The sequence below is a fragment of the Eschrichtius robustus genome, chromosome 5, assembly GCF_028021215.1.
Source record: "Eschrichtius robustus isolate mEscRob2 chromosome 5, mEscRob2.pri, whole genome shotgun sequence".
In the NCBI taxonomy this organism is placed as follows: domain Eukaryota; kingdom Metazoa; phylum Chordata; class Mammalia; order Artiodactyla; family Eschrichtiidae; genus Eschrichtius; species Eschrichtius robustus.
The window spans coordinates 23,083,488-23,107,695 of NC_090828.1; the positions used below are offsets into that span (position 1 = coordinate 23,083,488).

Below are 24,208 nucleotides of genomic sequence, written 5' to 3' on the forward strand. Positions count from 1 at the left end.
TACTTGACCCTTTGCTTACAGAAAGACTTTCCCTGTGCTACATGATTAAACTTCAGGTCTTCCTGCAGTTTAGATTTGATTTTTTTTAAAAAAAGTAGCCTGGTTCTCCTGCAGTTTGTTTTGTAACATTCAGAATCAATCTCCTGTAATTCATCTAGTCTGTCATTAGGCGTCATTGTAAAGCTGTTTCTTCCAAACCGCTAGCAAAGATGCTCTGTCTCGAAATTCTTATCAAAAGGAGAAAGAAAAAGACCCAGACACAAATAAATGAGCAGAAAGTTATTTTTTTTTTTTATTGGTAACAGTAATGAGCACTAAAATATATGTCCAAAGCATGTTTTAAAGCAAATTGTAAATGTTACCTGCTGGCATATTTGACCAGATATTTACTGGTTTGGGACTATACAAGACATTTTCAAGCCTTAAAGGGAATGCCCTCCGCAGTGGGATATGCTGACTGTCAAGACCACGTTCGAACGGTGCCGTCAGAGTCTCCAGAAAACAGAGTCTCTCCGTCATGAGAAAATACGACCGTGTGAGCCTCACTCTCGTGGCCCATCAATTTGTGGATCTGCCCCGATTTAAGATCCAGCAAATGGATAACCCCATTGCCGCTTGCCTGAGCTAAAACTTGACCTGACAGAGAGAAAGAGGGAGGGAGGGAGGGAGGGAGAGAGAATGAATATCAAAGTTTTATTTCAAGCAGTCACAGTTTATAAAGCAACAGAATATACAGTTTTGTTTCAACTGTAATTCAGATTCATTTTACGTGAGATGTCAGTCATTAAATATGAACTAACTCCTGGCTGTATAGGAAATAATTCCAGTTAAAATTAAGATATGCCAATGATTAGATTATAAAATTTAAAATGCTCTATCTACTTTACATGCAGAGGTCATCAAATACCCTGCTAGTCTCCTTATATTTGGGATTGATAATTTTGAGAAGATGAGATTGAAAGCAATTAAGCAATGAAGCTTTCTTCTTCGAGTGAATTATTTCTGAAAAAAAGTGTTAAAAAATAGGATTCAAAATGTATCTAAGGCAAAGATATATACATATACATATATACATGTATACATATATACACATACACATATATACATATATACACACAGCGGGTAATTTAGAACTTAAATTTGTTTATTATAATTAAATTTGTTTAGTATACTAAATCACTACTTAGAACTAATAATATACATTTATACTTTAAAAATTGTGGTACTCATTAGTGCAACACATTTTTTTTGGAGTTGAAGTGAAAATAAATACCTCCATTTCAAAGATGTCTTAGGTTTTTTACTCTAATTTAAAATTCAAAATTCTGTTAAACTAAAATTTTGTGTCATAAGAGAGCTAAATACAGCACAGAGTATTCTCATAGTATTTATACCATATATTTGTGAGTTAATAATTTCCTTAAAGTGAAAAACATATCAGCAATCCCATTCTAACTAATACTTTTATTAAAGAAGTCCAGCAGCAAACTATCAGGGAATTTGGAGGTAAGTAAGAACAACAGAATATGTCTACATAAGTATGTGGGTTAAATAAATGACTTTAGTACTGTCCCTGGGATTATCTAATCATACTTAGAAGGCATATAATATTATCATTCCAGTAATGCCATTTAAAATTCATTAAACTCTTTCAACACGTTAGATACTAGATTTAGTACCTAACATATATATTGATAATTCCATATAATCCTTACAATATCTAATGATAAAGAAAATAATATTAACTCCATTATATAGGTGAAGAAAGAGAGTCCTGGAAAGGCTAAGTAACTTGCTTAAGATGACACCCTAGATACGGAGGGAGCTAGTATTTAATCACAAGCACTCTGAATCCAGAGCCTGGGGTTTTAGTCATTTTTTCCACATCCAGCATAGCATTGTTATCAGTGATGCCTTCTTGACAGATGTTAAGTAGGTGATATATTGTTAAAATAGAATTTTTCCATTCCATAATAAAATTTCAATAATAATATTGCCATAAAAGTCACAGTCAAATATTTAATCAAGAATTATAACCCAAATTGCCATGAATGTCTCTAAAACACAGAAAAGTTATAAAAGTAAAGTTAATCATGATAAATATGGCCTATTTGCAAACCTTTGTATCTACTGAGCTTCTTCATCTAGAACAAAGCCTGACACAGCAAAGATCCTTAGGATGGATTAGAGTGTCCAAAGCAGCAGATGTGAATATTTATTATAAAGCCCCTTCTACTAAGTCTTTGCCGACAGAGGCATTACATATGGATTCCACTTCCGGCCACACACTGTAGGCAACTGTTGTTTGTGACTTTCCTAAGAATCAAATAACTTTTTTCTTGTATTCTTCATACAACAACTAGGAAGGTGGTAAATATCATTTTCTATTTTTGAAAACAAAACCAAACAGAATCAAAGCCTGTAACGAAAAAGGAAAGAATTTAGCTTTTAAACCATTATCTTTTGTTGGAGTCAAATCTGTAAAAATTTTAATTGGAAATATTTATGAAAGTTCTCGGTAATACCTGAAAGCTTGTTCAATAAAATAGAGAAAATGAAAATATTGGAATTTAATGATAGGATTATATAATTCAGCAGCACCGTGCCTCAGGTATCTAAAAAATGTGTCTTTAGTAGAACAGATTTGAGTCAGCAAGTTTATGGTGAGGTTTTCAGGTTTACTTGAATTCATTTTCAAAAGGCTGTAAGATTGTGTGTGTGTGTGTGTGTGTGTGTGTGTGTGTGTGTATACATAAAATCATGTTCATCTCTAAAGTATATTGGATTATTACATGGCATATAATGTCTGACCCCAAACTTAGTTTTACTGGGAACTGAGATGCTGAACTCTTTCTAGGTTAGAAGATTTTCAAAATTACTTAACCAGGATGTGTCAATTACTACATTAGTATCTGTTGGTGTGAGAGACAGAGAGGTGGCACTCCCAAAAGAAAAAATCACAGTATGACTATTGGTGACATCTCTACAAAGCAGAGCATTTAGAGACATGTGCATAGTTATCTTTCTATATATCCTGATGATTGGCAATAAAAAGTAAACTACAATATGAATCATCGGTCATACCAATGTCACAGTCTTAATGACAAATTTCAGAAGAGTAGAAGATGTACCTATAACAAACTTGGTCAATGGAATTAAAATATGGTAGACATGAAATTTTAAATAGTACTATGAGGATTTATGAAAACTTGTACCAACAATGTTCATGTTAAAGTGAATAAGCCTTTCAAAATAGAAATATATTTTTTACTTCACATTTTAAAATTTTATAACATTTTAATAAAATATGTAACCATTATAACATTTTAATAAAATTTTGTCTCCTAACATGCAATTCCTGAATAGATTATTTAAAATATCATTTAACATGGTATTTTAAGAATAATTATACTAAATTATAAATGCACATATTCCACAAATATCATATGGATTTAAAGTATATTATTAAAAAACATAGAATAATATAGTTTGCCAACATTGATTTAAAAATAAAATAGCCAAATTGGTTCATAAAGGTATTTAAAAATATAAATATCTCAACATGTATTAAGCAAAAAGGAAGCGAGTCTAGTTTCCTTTGCTGTGCAAAAGCTTTTACGTTTAATCAGGTTCCATTGGTTTATTTTTGTTGTTATTTCCATTACCCTAAGTGGTGAATCCAAAAAGATACTGCTGCAATTTATGTCAAAGAGTGTTCTCCCTATGTTTTCCTCTAAGAGCTTTATAGTATCCAGCCTTACATTTAGGTCTTTAATCCACCTTGAGTTTATTTTTGTGTATGGTGTTAGAGAATATTTTAATTCCATTCTTTTACATGTAGCTATCCAGTTTTCCCAGCACCACTTATTGAAGAGACTCTTTTCTCCATTGTATATTCTTGCCTCCTTTGTCATAGATTAGGTGGCCGTAGGTGTGTGGTTTTATCTCTGGGCTTTCTATCCTGTTCCATTGAGTTATATTTCTGTTTGTGTGCCAGTACCATACTGTCTTGATTACTGTAGCTTTGTAGTATAGTCTGAAGTCAGGGCATTTGATTCCTCCAGCTCCGTTTTCCTGTAGCTATTTGGGGTCTTTTGTGTTTCCATACAGACTGTAAAATTTTTTGTTCTAATTCTGTGAAAAATGCCATTGGTAATTTGATAGGGATTGCACTGAATCTGTAGTTTGCTTTGGGCAGTATGGTCATTTTGAAAATATTGATTCTTCCAACCCCAAAACATGGTATATCTCTCCATCTGTTTGTGTCATCTTCGATTTCTTTCATCAGTACTTTATAGTTTTCCGAGTACAGGTCTTTTTACCTTCTTAGGTAGGTTTATTCCTAGGTATTGGGTTGGCCAAAAAGTTCATTTGGTTAGTGAATACATTGTTCAATAAAATTCTTGGTGAAAATGAAAAATGTCTTTTACTTAAAACCAAACGAACTTTTCTGGCCAAGCCAATATGTTCTTTTTGATGTGTGGGCAAATGGGATTGTTTCCTTAATTTCTCTTTCTGATCTTTCTTTGTTAGTGTATAGGAATGCAAGACATTTCTGTGTATTAATTTTGTATCCTGCAACTTCACCAAATTCATTGATGAGCTCTAGTAGTTTTCTGGTAGCATCTTTAGGATTTTCTATGTATAGTATCATGTTATCTGCAAACAGTGACAGTTTTACTTCTGCTTTTCCAATTTGGATTTCTTTCATTTCTTTTTCTTCTTTGCCTGCCATTGCTAGGACTTCCAAAACTATGTTTAATAAAAGTGGCGAGAATGGATATCCTTGCCTTGTTCCTGATCTTAGGGGAAATCTTTCAATTTTTCACCGTTGAGAATGATGTTTGCTGTGGGTTTGTTGTATATGGCCTTTACTATATTGAGGTAGGTTCCCCCTATGCCTACGTTGTGGAGTGGTTTTTTTTTTTTTTTTTTTATATCATAAATGGGTGTTGAATTTTGTCAAAAGCTTTTTCTGCATCTACTGAGATGATCATATGGTTTTTATTCTTCAATTTGTTAATGTGGTGTGCCACATTGATTGATTTGCGTATATTGAAGAATCCTTGCATCCCTGGGATAAATCCCACTTGATCACAGTGTATGATCCTTTTAATGTGTTGTTGGATTCTGTTTGCTAGTATTTTGTTGAGGATTTTTGCATCTATGTTCATCAGTGATATTGGCCTGTAGTTTTCTTTCTTTGTGACATCTTTGTCTGGTTTTGGTATCAGGGAGATGGTGGCCTCATAGAATGAGCTTGGGAGCGTTCCTTCCTCTGCAATTTTTTGGACGAGTTTCAGGATAGGTGTTAACACTCAGCAGACTGGTGCCTGCTGCAGGGTTTCCTAGCAGTGGTGGCAGCTCGCCCACTCCTCAGGACAGCAGGGACAGTGATTGGTGCCTGCTTGCAGGTCCCCTAGCTGCAGCCATGGCCCACACACTCCCAGGACAGTGGGGGCAGCCACTGGAGCCCACTTGCGGGTCTCTTAGTGGTGGCGGCAGCCTGTGCCCACCCTGGAGCTCAGTATGGCAGTGGTGGCTTGCGCCTGCCCCCAGAGCCCTGAGAGCACATGTGCGCAGGGAAAGAAGCTCCTATGGTGGTCCTGCCCCTCTCCTCGTGTGCCCCCCAACAATGGTGCCTTGCCCCTCTGGCAGGCCCAGGCTTCTTCCGAGTGACCTTCAGTTGCTACACTCCAGCTTCTTCAGGCTGTCTCCATGCAGCCAACCCTGGTGCTCTCCCTAGGTCTGACCACTGAAACCTGAATTTCAGCACCCAGCCCCTGCCCGCACCAGCAGACGAGTGGCCTCAGGTTGCAGAGTGCAGGGGGGGTGGTACTGACCTTCTGTGCAGGTCGTTCTCCATTTTGCCCTCTGCACATCGGTTGCTGTGCTCTCCTCTGAGGCTCCAAAGCTCCCCTCCATCTAGACAGATCTCCCCGCCAGTGAGGAGCCTTCCCAGGGTGAAGGAGGAACCTTTCCTCCTTCACAGCTCCCTCCTTGAGGCACAGGTGCCCTCCCGATTTCTTTTTTTTTTTTTTTTTTTTCCTTTTTTCTTTTGTCCTACCTGGGTACGTGGAGGGTTCCTTGCCCTTTAGGAAGTTTGAGGTCTTCTGCCAGCGTTCAGTAGGTGTCCTGTGCGAATTGTTCCACTTTTAGATGTATTTTTGCTGTATTTGTGGAAGTGAGCTCCGTGTTCTACTCCTCCATCATCTCCCACATATATCAATTAATTCTTAAAAGCACACATTCTAGTGTATAGATTGTACCTACTAAAAAACTACAAACTCATATTACATCCCTTCCCACGTCTCCAGCAAAATTATCTGTCTAGTTCTTCCATTTCAATTTTGAATACTATATTCTGTTTTTCAGAGTCCAAACTGCAGTGGCAATCATTTCACACCTTTTCTCCCTCTCCATCCTTAACCCAACTTTTATCCATTTTTCTTTGCTACTTTTCTATAATTTTCCCATTTCCAACTGTTATGTTTACAATATTGAAGTGCTTATTTTTAAGATGTCAGGACCATTGAAAACATAACCCCAAGTGATTTTTGGTTACAATTTCTTTACTTTTAAATCTACCTACAGTAATTCTTAAAGCTTTCTTCAATTATGCCACTCCCATCCTAAAATACCATAAATTTGAATAGAACAACAACAAAAACAGCAGGAACAGTGACAACAAAGAGACCCCTTACAACTCTTGACATTCTCAGGTTTTGTTTTTTTTTAGATCTAATTACGTCACTTTAAAAATACACAACTGAGATGAAGTGACTCCCCCAAGGTACGAAATTGGCATATTCATGGCAATTGTAGAACTTGGTTAAAATCAGATCTTTGACTTCCAAATCAGTGCTCTTTTTACTATTTCCTTCTGACACTGAAAATGTCCTAGTATCTTAGCATGGCTTTTAAACCCCCTTCACTAATACAAATCTGCATTTACTCACCCAAGTACACTCTTACATGAACACTGTGTTTTCCATCAAAAATTGCCATCATTTCTTGAGTGTATTTTTTCACTTCCCCACCTTTGAATTATTGCTCCTATTATTCCTCTGGTAGAATATTTTTCTTAGCTATCTTCATGGTCCCTTACCTTATCTTCCTGAGAAAAGTCAACCCATTGATTAAATCCCAGTTCAAAATGATTTTCTTCACCAAGGTGGGTACAAGGCAACTCTAGTGAGGAAGATCTTCCTCTTCTGAGCATTTATTGCGCTTTATTCATACATTCATATGGTAATAAGATGCCATAAATTATAGTTAACTATTTATTTATCTTGCCTTCTTAACTTTGTAATTACTCAGGAACAGAGTCATGTCATATATTTTTGCTTTCACCCCAGTTTAGCACCTAGGCTGCTGTAGTCAGTACTCAGTTATAACAGTAACAGTTTTCACAACTACCTTTTTTAGTCCTTTTTATTTGCCAAACAAACACCTTTCTAAACACTTTACACACATTATCTCATTTTATCCTTACAGCAACCCTATGGGGTGAATATATACCTGCACTATCCATGATAGCAGCCACTACTCACATATGGCTACTGACTGAGCATTTGAAATGCAGCTAGTGCAAACTGAAATGTGCTATCATTGTAAAATGCTCACCAGATTTTAAAGACTTAGTATGAAAAAAGAATGTAAAATATTTCATTAATAATTTTATATCAATTAATTACATATCACAGTAATACTAATTTGGATGCATTGTATTAAATTTAAAAAAATTTAAAAATTAATTTCACCTGGTTTTTGAAAACATGGCTACTAAGAATTTTAAATTATATATGTGGTTCACATTATGTTTCTATTGGACAGTGCTGGCACACACTCTGCTTCATGCAGGAGGAAAATGAGACAGATAAAAGCAACTTCCCCAAAGCCACGCAGCTTATAAGTGGTGGAATCTGGAAATGAGGACTATCTGACTCCAGAGCTACCGCTCTTATCCTCCACGTCATGCCCTAATAATACCTCCAGATGAAATTTTATTGATTGATTGGCTCAGTGTTGTGTTGTCTTTCCCACTGTGATTAAGCTGCCCTCACTAAAATGTAACATGAGTCAGAGTAAATATCTCTTGGGTGTGCAGCTCCAGTTTCCAGCTGAATCTATGCTTGCTCCTAGGAATACTTTAAGATTAATTTCTATTTAAGTACAAGAAATATTTCAAAAATTTCATTTCTGTGGTTACCCTAATGGTACTTATTGACTCCAAGAATCTTATTGTACAGTTAGTTAGTTAGTTAGTTAGCTTCCTGGGAATATATGAGAGACTTAGGAAAGCAGGTTTATCCTTTCAGAGCTCATAGAGCCCAACCATGTACCCAAGATTCAATAGAGCCTTAGTGAGCAGAAAGCTAGATACCTCCACATCTTTGGGAAGTGTTTTATATTAAGATGTTATAAAATTTATTTTATTTTTGCTCTAGGCAAAACAAACCAGAATATATCATCCTTCTGATGCTATGCTTTCAACATTGACTAACATTTCCTCAGATTCACTCAAATAGTATTTTTGAATATAGTGAACATAGTTTATCCAATTCCTTACACTAATTGTTCATGAAAACACTTCTTGTTTTGTTGAAAGATTTCAACTTTGTTTTGCATAAGAGATTCCTTCAGAATTAATTAAAAAAAGAAAAATTAAATTGTTAGATAAATAAAGTAAAATTATCTAAAGTCGAGCTGTTGGGACTTGACTATATGATAATTCATATTCCCTGAAATTCCAAATGAAAATCATGAGATGAATGAAACCTTTCAATAAGTAAAAATTGGTGGTCAAGTTTTAAGGAGGTAGTGGTTCAGTGACACTTTCCACAGTAGCTTATACAGTGGCCAAAATAATGCCATTTTGTAATGGAACATTCAGATAAGGAAAATAGGTAGTATAAGGTTATGAAATTTACTAAGTCATGTTGACAGGAATCTTTGGCTTTTTTGTTATAATTCACAACACTAGTTAATGTGTCAAGACTTAGAAGTTGAGCTTCCTTGGAAAAGTCCTTAACCTAATAATATTTACCCAATGAAGCAATTGTTTAGATCAAAGATGAATAGAGTCCTATTTAATGAGACTCATTAAATGCTATATCTGTTGAAACTGTACACTTATTGTTAGACAATTTATAAGACATACTTTTCTTATTACTCTGTCTATACACTTAACACATATATTAGCAAAAAGGTCACAATGTCCACTTACATGTTTGATCATGTTACCAAAATATAACTTGCCAGCAATATAAGTCAACAGTTGACTAAAACTATGCAGTTTTCTATTATTTATACCACCGGGAATAGCATCATTCTGGATTAAATGCATGTGTCTGCATGAATTCTGTTATAAGAAATAGAAGCAGACTCAAAAAAGCTTAAATTAAGCTTATTACAAATAATGAAAAACATCATTACATTTCTCATTAAATTCAGTAATTTCTCATGATTATTCATGCTTTAAATTTCAAGCAATATGTTCCCCCAAAGAAACAAAAACACCCATTTTACATTTCATTCAAATTAGTCTCATACACAGATCACAGGAAATTTGTTTATCACAGATATACATGAAGTCTAAAACAGTTGTATGCCATATATGAAATAAGAGTGGAGAAGGGAGGCTTTGATCAATAAGGAAATGATTTTTATACACATCTGAACCAATTATTTGAAGCAATTCTCCCGATCAATATAGATAGGCAGAAATGCTTCTCAGCATTTATTACCTGTGGAGAGCATTATTGATTAATTGTATTGATTTTTAGAATGCATGTGGAGAGGCATCTGTTGTTTCTTTAAAAGATGCCTCAAAATGAAAAGTATCAAGAAACTATTTAGGTTTTGAGGATCTGCATTAATGGCTCAACCTGGGTCATTACTCAGAATTTCAAAAACATCACTGAAGGAGATGGTGAAATTTGATTTAGTTTATTTTGCACCCTATCACTAATCAATACGTTTCAGAAAAAATTATTTCTTGGCAATTTAATTTGCTTAAGTGCTGGTAACAATTTTTAAACTTTTTCAGTATTTTCTTTTTACTATGTATACTCTTGCTAAAAGGTCTTAACTTTTCTCTTGCAGGTGGTACCACTGGAACAAGGATTGAGTCAAAGTGTAAATATAGGCTAAAAATAAATGCATTTTAAATTTATCTTGGTGGAAACTCACATCATAAAATGACAATAGAAAGTTTCAACATCTTATTTTAGGACTAGTCAAGCAGATATGTTATTTAGAATAGATAATATGTTTAATGGATACAACAAACTGAGAGGATGAAGATAAAATCTACTGTTACTTAAACTTGGTATGGAATGTAATTTATTAAGTGAATTTTGTTCCACAGAGTATGTTTTATCTGTTCACCCTAAATAAAGTTTTAAACAAATATGGTAATTGTTTTTTGACTTACACTTGAAATCCACGTCCTATATAGGAAGGCAGTTCTTTGACACTGCAGAAATTCCTAAAACTCAGCAATAAATCCAAAAAGTAAAGTATTTCCCTGCTAGGAACAGAACTTTTGGTCTTACCATATGCAGTTTTAAAAATAATTTCCCCCTATTTATTAGGAGAGCATGAATGAGTATCTTCCTGAACAAGTGCTTTCCTATGTGAGCTGTCTTCTAAATATTACAGAAATCCCTTGTGAGATGCACCTAAAGTCCTAAAAATGTTCTAATTACTGAATCTATTTAGAATATCAACAGCCACCTGCTTTCATTAAGAAATCCTTGTAGACCTCTTTCCTAACTTGGTCTTCACCTATGCAGCTGATCAGTGTTGAAGTAATATTTATTCAGGGACCCATGCACCTGGAGATTTGCAAACATTTCAGAAAATCTTTTGCTGATGTCAGAGGAAAATCTAGTTTCAGTTCAGTTCTGAGGATCAGATAAGCTATGGTAAAGTGAAGTTGAGAGCAAATCATAGACTGCAATATCTTTTTCCCCATTATTCTTGAGTAGAGAAAGGACCTGAAGGCTTATATCTTATACCAAAAAGTAATTAAAACTAACTTTTAAATATTACTATAATTAAAGTACTTTTAGTATTTCTCTCTTTTTTTAACTACTTAAACCATAATGTGTACTACAGTTTAAAAGTCAGAGTTCTAATATTTCGGAAATTTTTCTCTTCAGGGACATTTGTGTCATCACTAACTAACTTCGTCATAAGGGAATCCCCCTTTCTGAATGTGGAGTCTTGTCTGTGGGACAGAAAACACTGTCAGCTTCTGTTGGTTAATGTTGAGATGGTGAATTATTAATAATTGCATCCTTATTTTTAGAACTTCATCCTTTCCTACTCCTGGGCAATATCGTCCAATGGGTGAAAGTGGTTAAGTGATAAATCAGCATCACTACACCATTAATAGCTATAGTCAAGAATATGCATATATGTGATTTAGTAGTTACAGTCAAGAAGATGCAAATATGTGATAAAAGAATTATAGCCTGATGATAACCTCTCTACCCACTGCCAAAAAAAACAGAAAAGAATGGCTGGGATACCAAATGTGAAAGTTCTTTTGAGTATGGAGTGGCTAAACAAATTAAAGATAGTATAATTTGCTTGGTTTTAGAAAAATCATTAAACTCTTTGAAATCATAGAGATTAGCCTAAATTTCAAATCTGTCATAATTCATTACCTGAGGAAATACATAGTCCCACCATCTAATTGACATGTTACCTTCAAAGTGATTTGAAGGGGTTGATAAAAGATAAAACCACTAGTTTCCATGTTTTAGGTGGCGGTGGGGGGGGGGGGGATGAATCAGGAGCTTGGGATGAACATACACACACTACTGTATATAAGATAGGTAACCAACAAGGACCTACTGTATAGCACAGGGAACTCTAATCAATATTCTGTGATAACCTATATGGGAAAAGAATCTGAAAAAGAATGAATATATGTATATGTATAACTGAATCACTGCTGTACACCTGAAATGAACACAATGTAAATTAACTACACACCAATAAAAAATTTTTTTAAAAACCCACTAGTTTCCATTATCTACTTTTTCCTCAATATTTTCTATTATATTCTATAATACTTACAACCATATGTGAAGAAAACATTATTTTCATGCTTCATTTCAGAGAAAGAAATGGAATCACAGAGAACTGAAGTAACTTCTTTAAAGTAACAGAGCTAGTGTTAAAGCAAGAATGGCAACCCAAGAGTGTTGTAAACCTTTTCTATAGCCTGGGGAAAAAGGAAAGTAGTTATGTCAGAAAGCTAAGCTGATTTGGCTATTACCTGAAGTGCTAAATAAATTTATATTAACTCATAATTCTGTGAAGGCATCTTTATGGAAATCTAAAGTAATATTCTAGTATATTGCATTCTGATGGCCTGGCTTTGTATCTCATAGAAAATTTAAAGCAACTATATGATTAGTTTGTTTTTACTCAGACTTTCTCCATCACACTTTTTCATTCTTACTCTCTTAATCTGGCATTCCAACTTATATCAAATGGGCTTTTGATAAAAGCTAAGAGACAATTTGAGATTTAGGGCCCTGATGAATACTTGGGGTGAAAGTTACAAGACACAAATGATTTAGATGTGTACATGAGGCATAAAAATGACAAAGTTGACACTGCAATTTTTTTGTTTTTTAAATAGAATTTGACTTGTCAATAGATGGAGTATTAGTTCAGGAACTCTTTAGTTGCAAGTGAAAGAAAACTCAAAGTGGCAAAGAAAAAAAAAAAAAAGAATATAGATTTATAACTCAGAAATAAAAGTAGACTGAAATCAGAAATAGACGAAGAGGTTGGAATGATGTTATAAGAGCGCCATCCCTCACTGTCTTTCAATTCTGCTTTCTGCAGTGTGGATTTACTCTCAGGCAGGCTCTGTCTACTTTGTAGTCCCAACAGGTTCAGAGCCTCCCAAACTTAATATCCATGGCAAGAGTACCTTTATTGCTCAGCAGTTTCATACTGGGTAAAAATGTCCCACATTGTCAAGCTGGGATCATGTGCTTATCCCTGGACCAATTACTATGGCTGGCAAGTGGAAAGGTGTGATGGACAAAGCCAGGACTGACTGCCCACTACAAAAGCTGAGAGTGTACAAGAGTTACCCAAAGGAAGATCAAAATGCTGTTATTTAAGAGAAATGAACACTCTGCATGAAAAAAAACAAAACCCAAAAAACTACAAACTACTTTGGATAGTCATTCCACATATGCAAAGCCAGAGTCAATATTTGCGTTAGAGAAGAAAACAAACAAAAACAAGCCACATTCTAGGCCACTGAAACAGTGCTTTACTTTCCCACTATTTTTCCATTTGGCAATCCATCTCATTCTATAATCTTGCCTCCTAAAAGACTCCAGTGTGAATAAATTGCATCTGACTTCACTAAGAAATCAGCACAATTATTTTGTTAAACAGATCGCCAATGTTTGGAGTCCCTTGATTTACAGTCAGACTTTCAAATGCAGAAAAATCCCAAGGAAAATTGCAAGGAAGGTGGGGGTGAAATGGGACTTACAGTTGCAAAGGAAAAGAAAGAGCTGAACACCTATGTAACAAGCAATGTGTGTTGGAAAGTGGAAAATATCCCCTAAACTCAAGCCTCCTTTGCACTGACTAGATATTCTGATTATTAATATCTGAGTTCCATTCATATACCAGATTATAACCTCGAAAAGAAATGCCAACTCAGAAAGTCACACCGAATTTCAAGTTAAAGAATAAAACTGTTATAATCTCTATAGTTAGAAACATTTGTCATAGTTTTTAAAAAGCTTTCCTAATAATCTCAGTGTCTGCAGGAAGGAAAATGACTTAAGAAAATTGTCTTTTCAAGGGCTCTTCTATCTAGGTTGATATATTTTAAGTTTCAGTTAACAGTCTTGCACATGTTCAAAAGAGCTTGATGTGATTTACGAAGAGTTCTGAACACTAAAAAGTTTATTATTTCAGCTATCTCTAAAATAGAGACCATTTTCAGAAAAAAAGGCTAAAAATATATACAGCCAAATAGATAAAGGTTATTTTGAGAAGTCATTATCTTGAGAAAATATACTCTTTTTGCTGTAGTCAGTATTTACACTAAAAAAAAAAAAATCATTCTTTGGGAATTGTTTCAGAATAAAATAGATGAAAATGCAAGGGGAGGGTATCGATGAAACAAAATTGACAAAAATCTTATAGTCATTGGGTAAATGGTGTTCATTATACTATTTTCTCCACTATTATGTTTGGAAAATAAAAATTGAGTTTAAGGAATATTAGACATATAATAAAGTCAGCATTACTGTGTAGTCATTTCTTACATTTAAGACTAAAAATATGTTATCAGAGAACAACAGTGTTCTAGAACTAGGTATATATACAATGTGTCTAAGTAATTATGTTACCACCTATAGAGAGCCAGATAGTGATAACTGAAGTTACTAAATATAATGTGTTAGAAAAACAAAATTGAAACCAAGATGAGATTAATAGATCATTTTAATTGTAATTAAAAGAATAAAATACGTATTACTTAGGATGATCTTATCCTAAGTGCTAAAAAGTAGTTGCTTTCAATGTCTTTTTTAAGTCCTTAACTCTTGTACATAATTCTGAATTAGCTTTCAAAAGTGTCTTCTCAACATACAGATGGCCAAGAAGCACATGAAAAGCTGCTCAACATCACTAATTATTAGAGAAATGCAAATCAAAACTACAATGAGGTATCACCTCACACCAGTTAGAATGGGCATCATCAGAAAATCTACAAACAACAAATGCTGGAGAGGGTGTGCAGAAAAGGGAACCCTCTTGCACTATTGGTGGGAATGTAAATTGATACAGCCACTATGGAGAACAGTATGGAGGTTCCTTAAAAAACTAAAAATAGAATTACCATATGACCCAGGGATCCCACTACTGGGCATATACCCAGAGAAAACCATTATTCAAAAAGACACATGCACCGCAGTGTTCACTGCAGCACTACTTACAATAGCCAGGTCATGGAAGCAACTTAAATGCCCATCGACAGACGAATGGATAAAGAAGGTGTGGTACATATATACAATGGAATATTACTCAGCCATAAAAAGGAACGAAATTGGGTCATTTGTAGAGACGTGGATGGATCTAGAGACTGTCATACAGAGTGAAGTAAGTCAGAAAGAGAAAAACAAATATCGTACGTTAAAGCATATATGTGGAACCTAGAAAAATGCTACAGATGAACTGGTTTGCAGGGCAGAAATAGAGACACAGATGCAGAGAACAAATGTATGGACACCGAAGGGGGAAAGTGGTGGTGGTGGTGGGGTGGTGGGATGAATTGGGAGATTGGGTTTGACATATATACACTGATGTGTATAAAATGGATAACTAATAAGAACCTGCTGTATAGAAAAATAAAATAAAATTCAAAAATTAAAAAAAAGGGTCTTCTCTACATTGTGAACCATACCATATAATTCTAAGTATTTAAAGTTTTAAAATTAAATACTAAGATTTGTATATACTAGGAAGCAGTTATTTAGCCAAAGAATTGATAGTAATAAGCTATGCTGATACTGTAAAATAATCACAGCTCAAACTCAAAAATTCGAATCCTGAAATCATTACTATATACCTCCAATTGGACTTAAAAAAAACCAGTTGCCTGTGTAGATGTAAATTGTATTATAGACACTAAAATAATACAAAGATTTTTGTTAAAAAAGCACTATCCATCATAACCGGAAAGCAGATTGAAAATACAGAATGAATTTCCTGGCACACACTCTATGAACTGGCCAATGGTAGTACCCAAATACACCAGATAATTGTTCCACCATCTGCTTCACATTGATTACATAGTCCTGATGGTACATTTCCTATGACTGTGAGAGATTCCATTTAAAAAATTAAACATGATTTGGACTTTCTAAATTAGGAGTCTCTTCAAAATAGCATAAAAACTGGTTTTAGAGCAAATCTAAAGCTTTGATACGGTGCTCTTTTCTAGGAATTAACATCTTTAATATTTCTCATGTATAACATCTTGTTTTTTTTTAGCTTCATGTTAATAGTGTTGTAAAGCATGAGGGGTTTCTAGTTTTTAATCGAGTGTAAACATGCCTCTGAAGATGTACAGGGTCCTGTTTAATCCTGCACATAAAACACATGCACACTTTCACTTAAATGATCCTAGCTGATATGAATGGCAACTTATTTTACTAGATAACTATTTTGCAATTTTGACAAAAAATATTTATAAAAAGTATTTTATTCTTTTCCTAAACCTGAAAGTACAAATCCTCATTTATTATAACTTACTTCAATAAATAACTTACCTTTCATGTTTATTATTTAGTGAACTAGTCAAAGAGAAAAAAGTAACTTTTTTTTTTTTTTTTTTTTAACACAACCCTAGATATTCTTGAACAAAGCTTTTCCAACTGGTGACAGAAAGGAGATGGCAAGACAAAGTCAATCAAATCTTACATATTTCCTTCAGGGGCTGACAGCCAAAGAGCAGGGCATAATTGTAGGAAAACTGTATTATATTGTATCATTCAACCAAGAAAAGGGATAAGCTACCAGGAAGTCATCTAAGATTCATGAACATATCTTTAATCTAATTTCAAGAAGAGAGATTGAAAGGCTGCTTCCATATGAGATATTTGCATTTTAAATTAATTTTGATTTTTATTGAGGGAATATGACATGGTTAAATAAATCAAGTTCTATAGGCTTATAATAAATAATAATACTTTTCTGCCCTAACTCCTTCCACATCACATGGGCCCCTTCCCCAAAGTGCCTATTTTAAATCATTCTAGCTGCTGCTTTTGAAATTTGCCACCATATTGGACAATCATTTGTGCCACTGCTATTTTTCAATGTATCCATTTCAGACATTTTCCATGGAATTCCTATTAGGGAGAATATTAGACTTTTATGTAATTACACTCAGTTCTCATCTCTCCATCCTTCCAACTAGTTCAGATCACAATTCTAGGTTCAGTATTAACAAAGTCAGTTAATACTTAGTTCAGTTACATTATTATGACATCTATCCTTATAATTCACTGCTGACTCAGTTAGGATGCTCTGATTATATATCCCTTGTTGCACAAACTTACTTCCCAGTTTTCTTCTTCTTTCTGGGTTGGTTTCTATGTACCTACCAGTAATCACTCCTAAACTCTTCTCTAGAACTATAGAACTTCTTTCAGTACTATTCCTTGCATGGTCAAATACATCAAGTTTATTTTTGGATTCTTATTTCCTGGAGACCATACCTCCAAAACAAGAGCTTGGTTGGTTGCATAGGAAAAGTCTATCTGGGGGTTCCTAAGTAAAGGTATATGTGTGGATAAAATTCTAAGTGGGAGGCAAACTGACATTTTCATTGTGTGTAATGAAAATTATCCCCTCATGTCACTATCTGTAGGCATTTTCTTTGGGTTCTATTCAATTCTTCCAGCAATGAATACTGCCTGGTGGCCTGTGTTCCAGGAGCTGAATGAGGGGAAGGGTGGAGAGAATGTTGTTGGTCAAAATCCATGTTTTATATTTACATTCTGTGCTTTGTGTTTCTGAGTCCAGAGCCCCTTCTGATTCAATTTTTCTGGAGAACAAACCTTTCCTTTGAGAATTGTGGTTGAAGGGAGAATGCTTGGTTGAACAGAGTTGGAGAGAAGATCTCAGGTTTAAACTGCTCTTTATATTAATACAACCATGTCAGCTCCATACCTCTTCCCTAAATTCTTTGTAGCAGGTGACATCAGTTCCAGAATCATTAGGGAGCTCTGTTGTGTAAATTAGCACATCATCTTAAAGTTTTCCTTTATAGGCACTTGGGTCCTGCATCCTCTACTTTGCTAAGTCAGTTATCACTCCTCCACCTGTCTCCTACTGACATCTCTAGCCCATTACAGTATTCCTTCATTTTCTGTCTTCGTGTATTTATACCCATGTCCTTCTTTACTGTCATTGTAGTGGTGTCTTGGCATTTAATTCACTATATTTAATGCATTCTTCAGTGTGATATTTACATTTTGGTGATTAAAAAGTGGTGCCAATTTTCCCATATGTATTCTATTCAATAAATTAGGTAATCTGAGCTTTAAGTATATACTTTAAAAATTATTCCACAAGATCTTAAATATGAATTTGAATGAAAAAGATGAATCCCCCTAGTATTTCTGTTTCTCCTTACTTGACCTTCACTCTCCATAGGTGTTTTACATGTACTAGCTTATTTATTCCTCAAAATCATCCTAATGGTTAATACAATATTACAGAAGAAATTAAACTCAAAGAGCTTCAGGAAATTGCCTTGTGTCATACAGCCAGTAAGTAGTAGGGCAAGAATGACCATGCAAGAAGTATGGGTACTTGCATGGAATCACAAAAGACTCTGAATAGCCAAAACCACCCTGAGAAAGAATAACAAAGCTGGAGGCATCACACTTCCTGATTTAAAACTGTATTATAAAGCTATAGCAATCAAAAAGGTATGGTACTGGCATAAAAAGAGACACAAAGATCAACAAAACAGAATTGAGAGCCCAGAAATAAATAATAAACACATATATGGCCAATTAATTTATGACAAAGGAGCCCAGTATACACAATGAGGAAAGGATAGTCTCTTCGACTATCTTATATCTTATCTTATATCATGCACAAAAACCAATCCAAAATGGTTTAAAGACTTGAGCATAAGACCTGAAACAATAACACTCCTAGAAGAAAACATACAGGGTAAAGTCCTTGATACTGTTCTTGGCAGTGAATTTTGGAGTTGACATCAAAAGTGTAAGCAGTGAAAACAAACAAGCAAACAAACCAAAAAACAACAAAACCTACCTCAGGAGGTAAAAGACCTGTACTGGGAAAACTATAAAACACTGATGAAAGAAACTGAAGATGACCCAAATGGATGTAAAGATATACTGTGTTCTTGGATTGGAAGAATTAATATTGTTAAAATGACCATATCACCCAGGGCAATCTACAGATTCAATGCAATCCCTATCAAAATACCAATGGCATTTTTCACAGAAGTAGAATAATTTTAAATTTGTATAGAAACACAAAAGACTCCAAATAGCCAAAATAAGCCTGAGAAAGAAGAACAGAGCTAGAGGAATCATGTTCCCTGCCTTCAGACCATGTTACAAAGGCACAGTAATCAAAACAGTATGATACTGGCACAAAAACAGACACATAGATCAATGGACAGAATAGAGCACCCAGAAATAAACCCACGCACTTATGGTCAGTTAATCTATGACAAAAGAGGCAAGAATATTCAATGGAGAAAAGACAGTCTCTTTAATAAGTGGTACTGGGAAAACTGGACAATTACATGTAAAAGAATGAAATTAGAACATTCCCTAAGACCATATACAAAAATAAACTCAAAATGGATTAAAGACCTAAATGTAAGAGGGGAAACCATAAAACTCCTAGAGGAAAATGTAGGCAGAACACTCTTTGACATAAATCATAGCAATATTTTTTTTGACTCTGTTTCATAAAGCAAAAGTAAACAAATGGGACTTTAAACTTAAAAGCTTTTGCACAGTAAAAGAAACCATGGACAAAATGAAAAGACAACCTACTGAATGGGAGAAAATATTTACAAATAATATGACAAATAAGGGATTAATATCCAAAATATATAAACAGCTCATACAACTCAACATCAAAAAAACAAACAACCCAATTAAAAAATGGGCAGAAGACCTGAATAGACATTTTTCCAAAGAGGACATGCAGATGACCAACAGGCACATGAAAAGATGCTCAACACTGCTAATCATCAGAGAATGCAAATCAAAGCACAATGAGATATCATCTCACACCTGTCAGAATGACTATCATCAAAGTGTCTACAAATAACAAATGTTGGTGAGGATATGGAGAAAAGGGAGCCCCATACACTGTGGGTGGGAATGTAAACTGGTGCAACCATGGTGGAAAACAGTATCGAGGTTTCTCAAAAAAACTAATAATAGAACTACCATAGTCCTCTCCTGGGTATATATTTGAAAAAAACCCCAAAAACATTAATTCAAAAAGATATATGCACCCCAATGTTCATAGCAACATTATTTACAATTGCCAAGGTATGGAAGCAACCTAAGTGTCCATCAACAGGTTAAGGAAGATGTGGGGTGTATATATATATATGTAAGTGTATATATATACACACACACATACACTATTTATATACATATGGTATATATATATAGTGTATATATATGGTATATATATATAGTATATATATGGTATATATATAGTATATATATGTGTGTATATATATGGTATTATATATATAGATGTGGTGTTTGTGTGTGTATATATATATACATATATATACATACAATGGAATATTACTCAGCTGTAAAAAAAATGAAATTTTGCTATTTGTAGCAACATGGATGGACTTGGAGGGTATTATGCTAAATGAAATAAGACAGAGAAAGACAAATACTGTATGATATCACTTATATGTGGAATCTAAAAAATAAAACAAACTAGCAAATATAATAAAAAAGAAACAGACTCACAGAACAAATTAGTGGTTACCAGTCGGAAGAGGGGAGGGGCAACATAGGAGTGGGGATCAAGAGGTACTAACTAATATGTATAAAATAAGCTACCAGGATATATTGTACAATACTGGGAATATAGTCAATATTTTATAACAACTATAAATGAATTATAACCTTTAAGAATTGTGAATTACTATATTGTACACCTGTAACATATCATATTGTACATCAGCTATACTTCAAAAAAGATGAAAAAGAAAACCAAGTGGCACTACTTCAAACTAAAGTTCTTCTGCACAGCAAAGAAAACCATCAACAAAATGAAAAGGCAACCTACTGAATCAGAGAAAATATTTCAAAATCATACCTGATAAGTAGTTAATATCCAAAATACATAACAAACTCATACAGCTCAATAGCAGAAAATACAATCTGATTAAAAAAGGGCAGAAGATCTCAATAGACATTTTTCCAAAGAAGAGGTACAGATGGCCAACAGGTACATGAAAACGTGCTTAACATCACCAATCATCAGGGATATGCAAATCAAAACCACAAGGAGATATCACCTCATACCTACTAGAATGGCTATTATAGAAAAGACAAGAAATAACAAGCGTTGGTGAGGTTATTGGGGAAAGGGAACTCTGCTGCACTGTTGGTGGGAATGTAAGTTGGTGCAGCCACTATGGAAAACTGTATGGAGGTTCCTCAAAGAATAAAAATGGAACGAGCACATGAGCCAGCAATTCCCCGTCTGGGTATTTATCCAAAGGAAACAAAACACTAACTTGAAAAGATACAATGTTCATTGCAGCCTTATTTACATTAGTCAAGAATGGAAGCAAAGGAAGCATCCATCAATGTATAAATAGATAAAGAAATGATATATAAATGGTATATAGGTACAGTGGAATATTATTGAGTCATAGAAAAGAAGGAAATCTTGCCATTTGCGACAACGTGGATGGACCTTGAGGGCACTACTCTAGGTGAAATAAGTCAAAGAATGACCAATACTCTACCATTTCACTTATATGTGGAATCTAAAAAAAAAGAAAAAAGAAAAACAAACAACCCCAAAATAAAAAACAAAACATGAACTCATGGATACAGAGTACAGACTGTGGCTGCCAGAGGCAAGGGTTGGGAAGCAGGCAAAAGGTACAAACTTTCAGTTATAAGATTAATGAATTCTGAGGACGTAATGTACAGCGTGGTGACTATAGTTAACAATACTGACTGTACATTTAAAAGTTGCTAAGAAAGGAGCTTTTAAAAGTTTTCATCACATGAAAAAAATTTGTAACCATATGAGGTGGTGGGTGTTAATGATTACTACCATACATTTAGTTAACTAATACATTTAGTTAACTAAATGTATGGTAGTAATCATTTCCCAATATATACATATACCAGATCATGTTGTACACCTTAACCTAATACAGTGTTGTCAATTATATCCCAAAACTGGAGAAAAATAAAATTTAAATATAGAAGCTCTTAGGCCAAAAAAAATGAAGTTTGGGTCCAAGATCTCTCCTCTTAACCATATGCATATGCCTGTTTAAATACAGGTGATCTTTAATATGATAATACTTACCTCTACAGCCCTTAAGAGCTCCCAAGAACCATCATGTCTAAAGCTACAGATATATCTAATCAAGTGCCCTCCTCAGCTAATGATCATCAGCTCAGAAACATCTCTGGGCTTTGCTCTGCACTTCCTTTAAGCTTCTTTTCTCATGGAACATGCCTTAACTATGCTTGTTAGTTTCATATGTGGACTTGTCTCTTTTGCCTCTTATTCATTGGCAGCTCAATTTTGGACCACGATTTTGAGTCTGATCTGGCTCTCCATTGGAACTGTGCTTCTGGTAACTTTTCCCTGGGCTCCACATATTCCATCTAGTTGAATATGAGCCACACGACCAACGCTCCCCTCTGGAATCAATGTTGTATTCCCTGACTACCACCTGCCTCTCTCATCTCATTGGGGGGAGGAATGACAATGTTCTACTGTCTTTCCAATTGGATGGTACTGGATTTTAACCGCCCCTTCAAATTATATTTTTAGTGATATTTAATTCAGCATTCAGAATATGACCGTTTTTAACCAATTTATACTCAAAGTGAGCCTGAGATAAAACGGGAGCTGCGCGGTGTAGAAGAATAGTCACTTGTTTGGCTATCCAGGAAGCCAAGTTTAATTTTAGCCTTGAGAGAATTTGAAATCATTATAATTAGATGAGTATTAAAGCCCACAAGTGAAAAGGACTCTTTTTTTTTAAAGCACACCCATTCATTTAGCATCAATTCACAACTGGCAGTTCATTCTCCCAAATGCTTTATCACTGAGCATGCATACAGAGGTATCTGGAGGAGTTCAAGTAACTTGGAAGTAGGTCATTGCTGGGGATGTGATATAGACACTATATTTAACTGGAATATCTACAGAAATGTATAAAATGTGTACGTATTTGTAGAGAAGAAGATTATATTGTTTCACGTATTTTATTTGTGAGGCACAATAATGGGATAGTTGGTTTAGAATGATTGTAGGGTACACCCTGCACATGGTGCTGGGCATCAGTACAGATGTTAGGTAATAACCACGCCTGAGCTTGGGCTCCAAGGTTAATTTGAAGTGCACTCCAGAAAAATAGGCACTTGTTTCACAGTTGCTTTAAAATGCTACGTAAGTTCTGTTTCACTCCAGACTAACGCCCTGATTGAAGAATGTCAGTAATATGATGATCTGAGGTATCTTGAAAAACAGATGAGAAAATATGACTGGCAGTTTAGTCTTCTAGCCCTGCAATTCTAGAACTAAAAGGTGTTTTTGTAAGATTTAGAAGAAAACAGTTTCAAAAATGGGCTTTGGAATTTCCAGTAGAAAATGAAAGCAACGACTCTTAACATAAGCATGTTATTGTCAACAGTGGCATCTCTATTAAGCTTGTTCCCTTACTTAAACACTCCTATTACTGTCATCTCTCAGGTTTGTCATACCCACTGCCCTGACAGTACAAACATTCCACTGTAAAATCTGTCAAAAAGGCCAGTTGATTTCCTACATCTTCCGACACATGCTGCTCTTTAACATCAGCCTGTCAGAACACCTAAGAGAAAGGCATCAGCTTACATGCTTGGAGCTGAGGCTAGGACTACCATCACACACACTGTAATCGTTAGCCTTTCCCTGCTATAAAATTCTGCCTTTTGGAAACATAGAACCTGTTGCTGGAAAATGCTATTGGCATAAATCTATCATGCAAATTAGATTGCATACATTTCGGTGGAACTAGTTATTTCAAAAAAACATTTTTTTTCCTGGTGTGAATCTGCTTTAATTTCTTTAATGATAAGTTGTTTTCAAATGTATATTGGATTTTCCTCTGCCACAATCAAGTGATTCCTGCATAGAAGTCAAGAAAAATATTTTTGGCTTCACTTGTCTTGATTATATTCTATTCTTGTGGGATATAGACACACTTGCATTCATCTTAAGTTTGTCTTATCTTGGGAGGAATGTTCCTTTCGGTTTCAAAAATGTGATTAGGTAATTTCAGGGTGACATACTGGACAGTCTTTCATTTACAAAAGATGGTTTTCTTGGCACCCCATGGGGAGGTCATTGAGCTTTTATGTTCTCT

At 34.7% G+C, this 24,208-nt stretch overlaps 1 protein-coding gene across 1 annotated transcript in view; it reads right to left on the reverse strand.

Moving 5' to 3' along the window:
* Positions 1-460: 460 nt before the first annotated feature.
* Positions 461-24,208, reverse strand: part of SPAG16 (sperm associated antigen 16) — an 894,878-nt gene continuing 871,130 nt past the window's right edge. The window contains exon 16 of the mRNA XM_068543791.1: positions 461-636. Coding sequence (XP_068399892.1) covers positions 461-636 — 176 coding nt within the window. The remainder of the gene's footprint in view (positions 637-24,208) is intronic.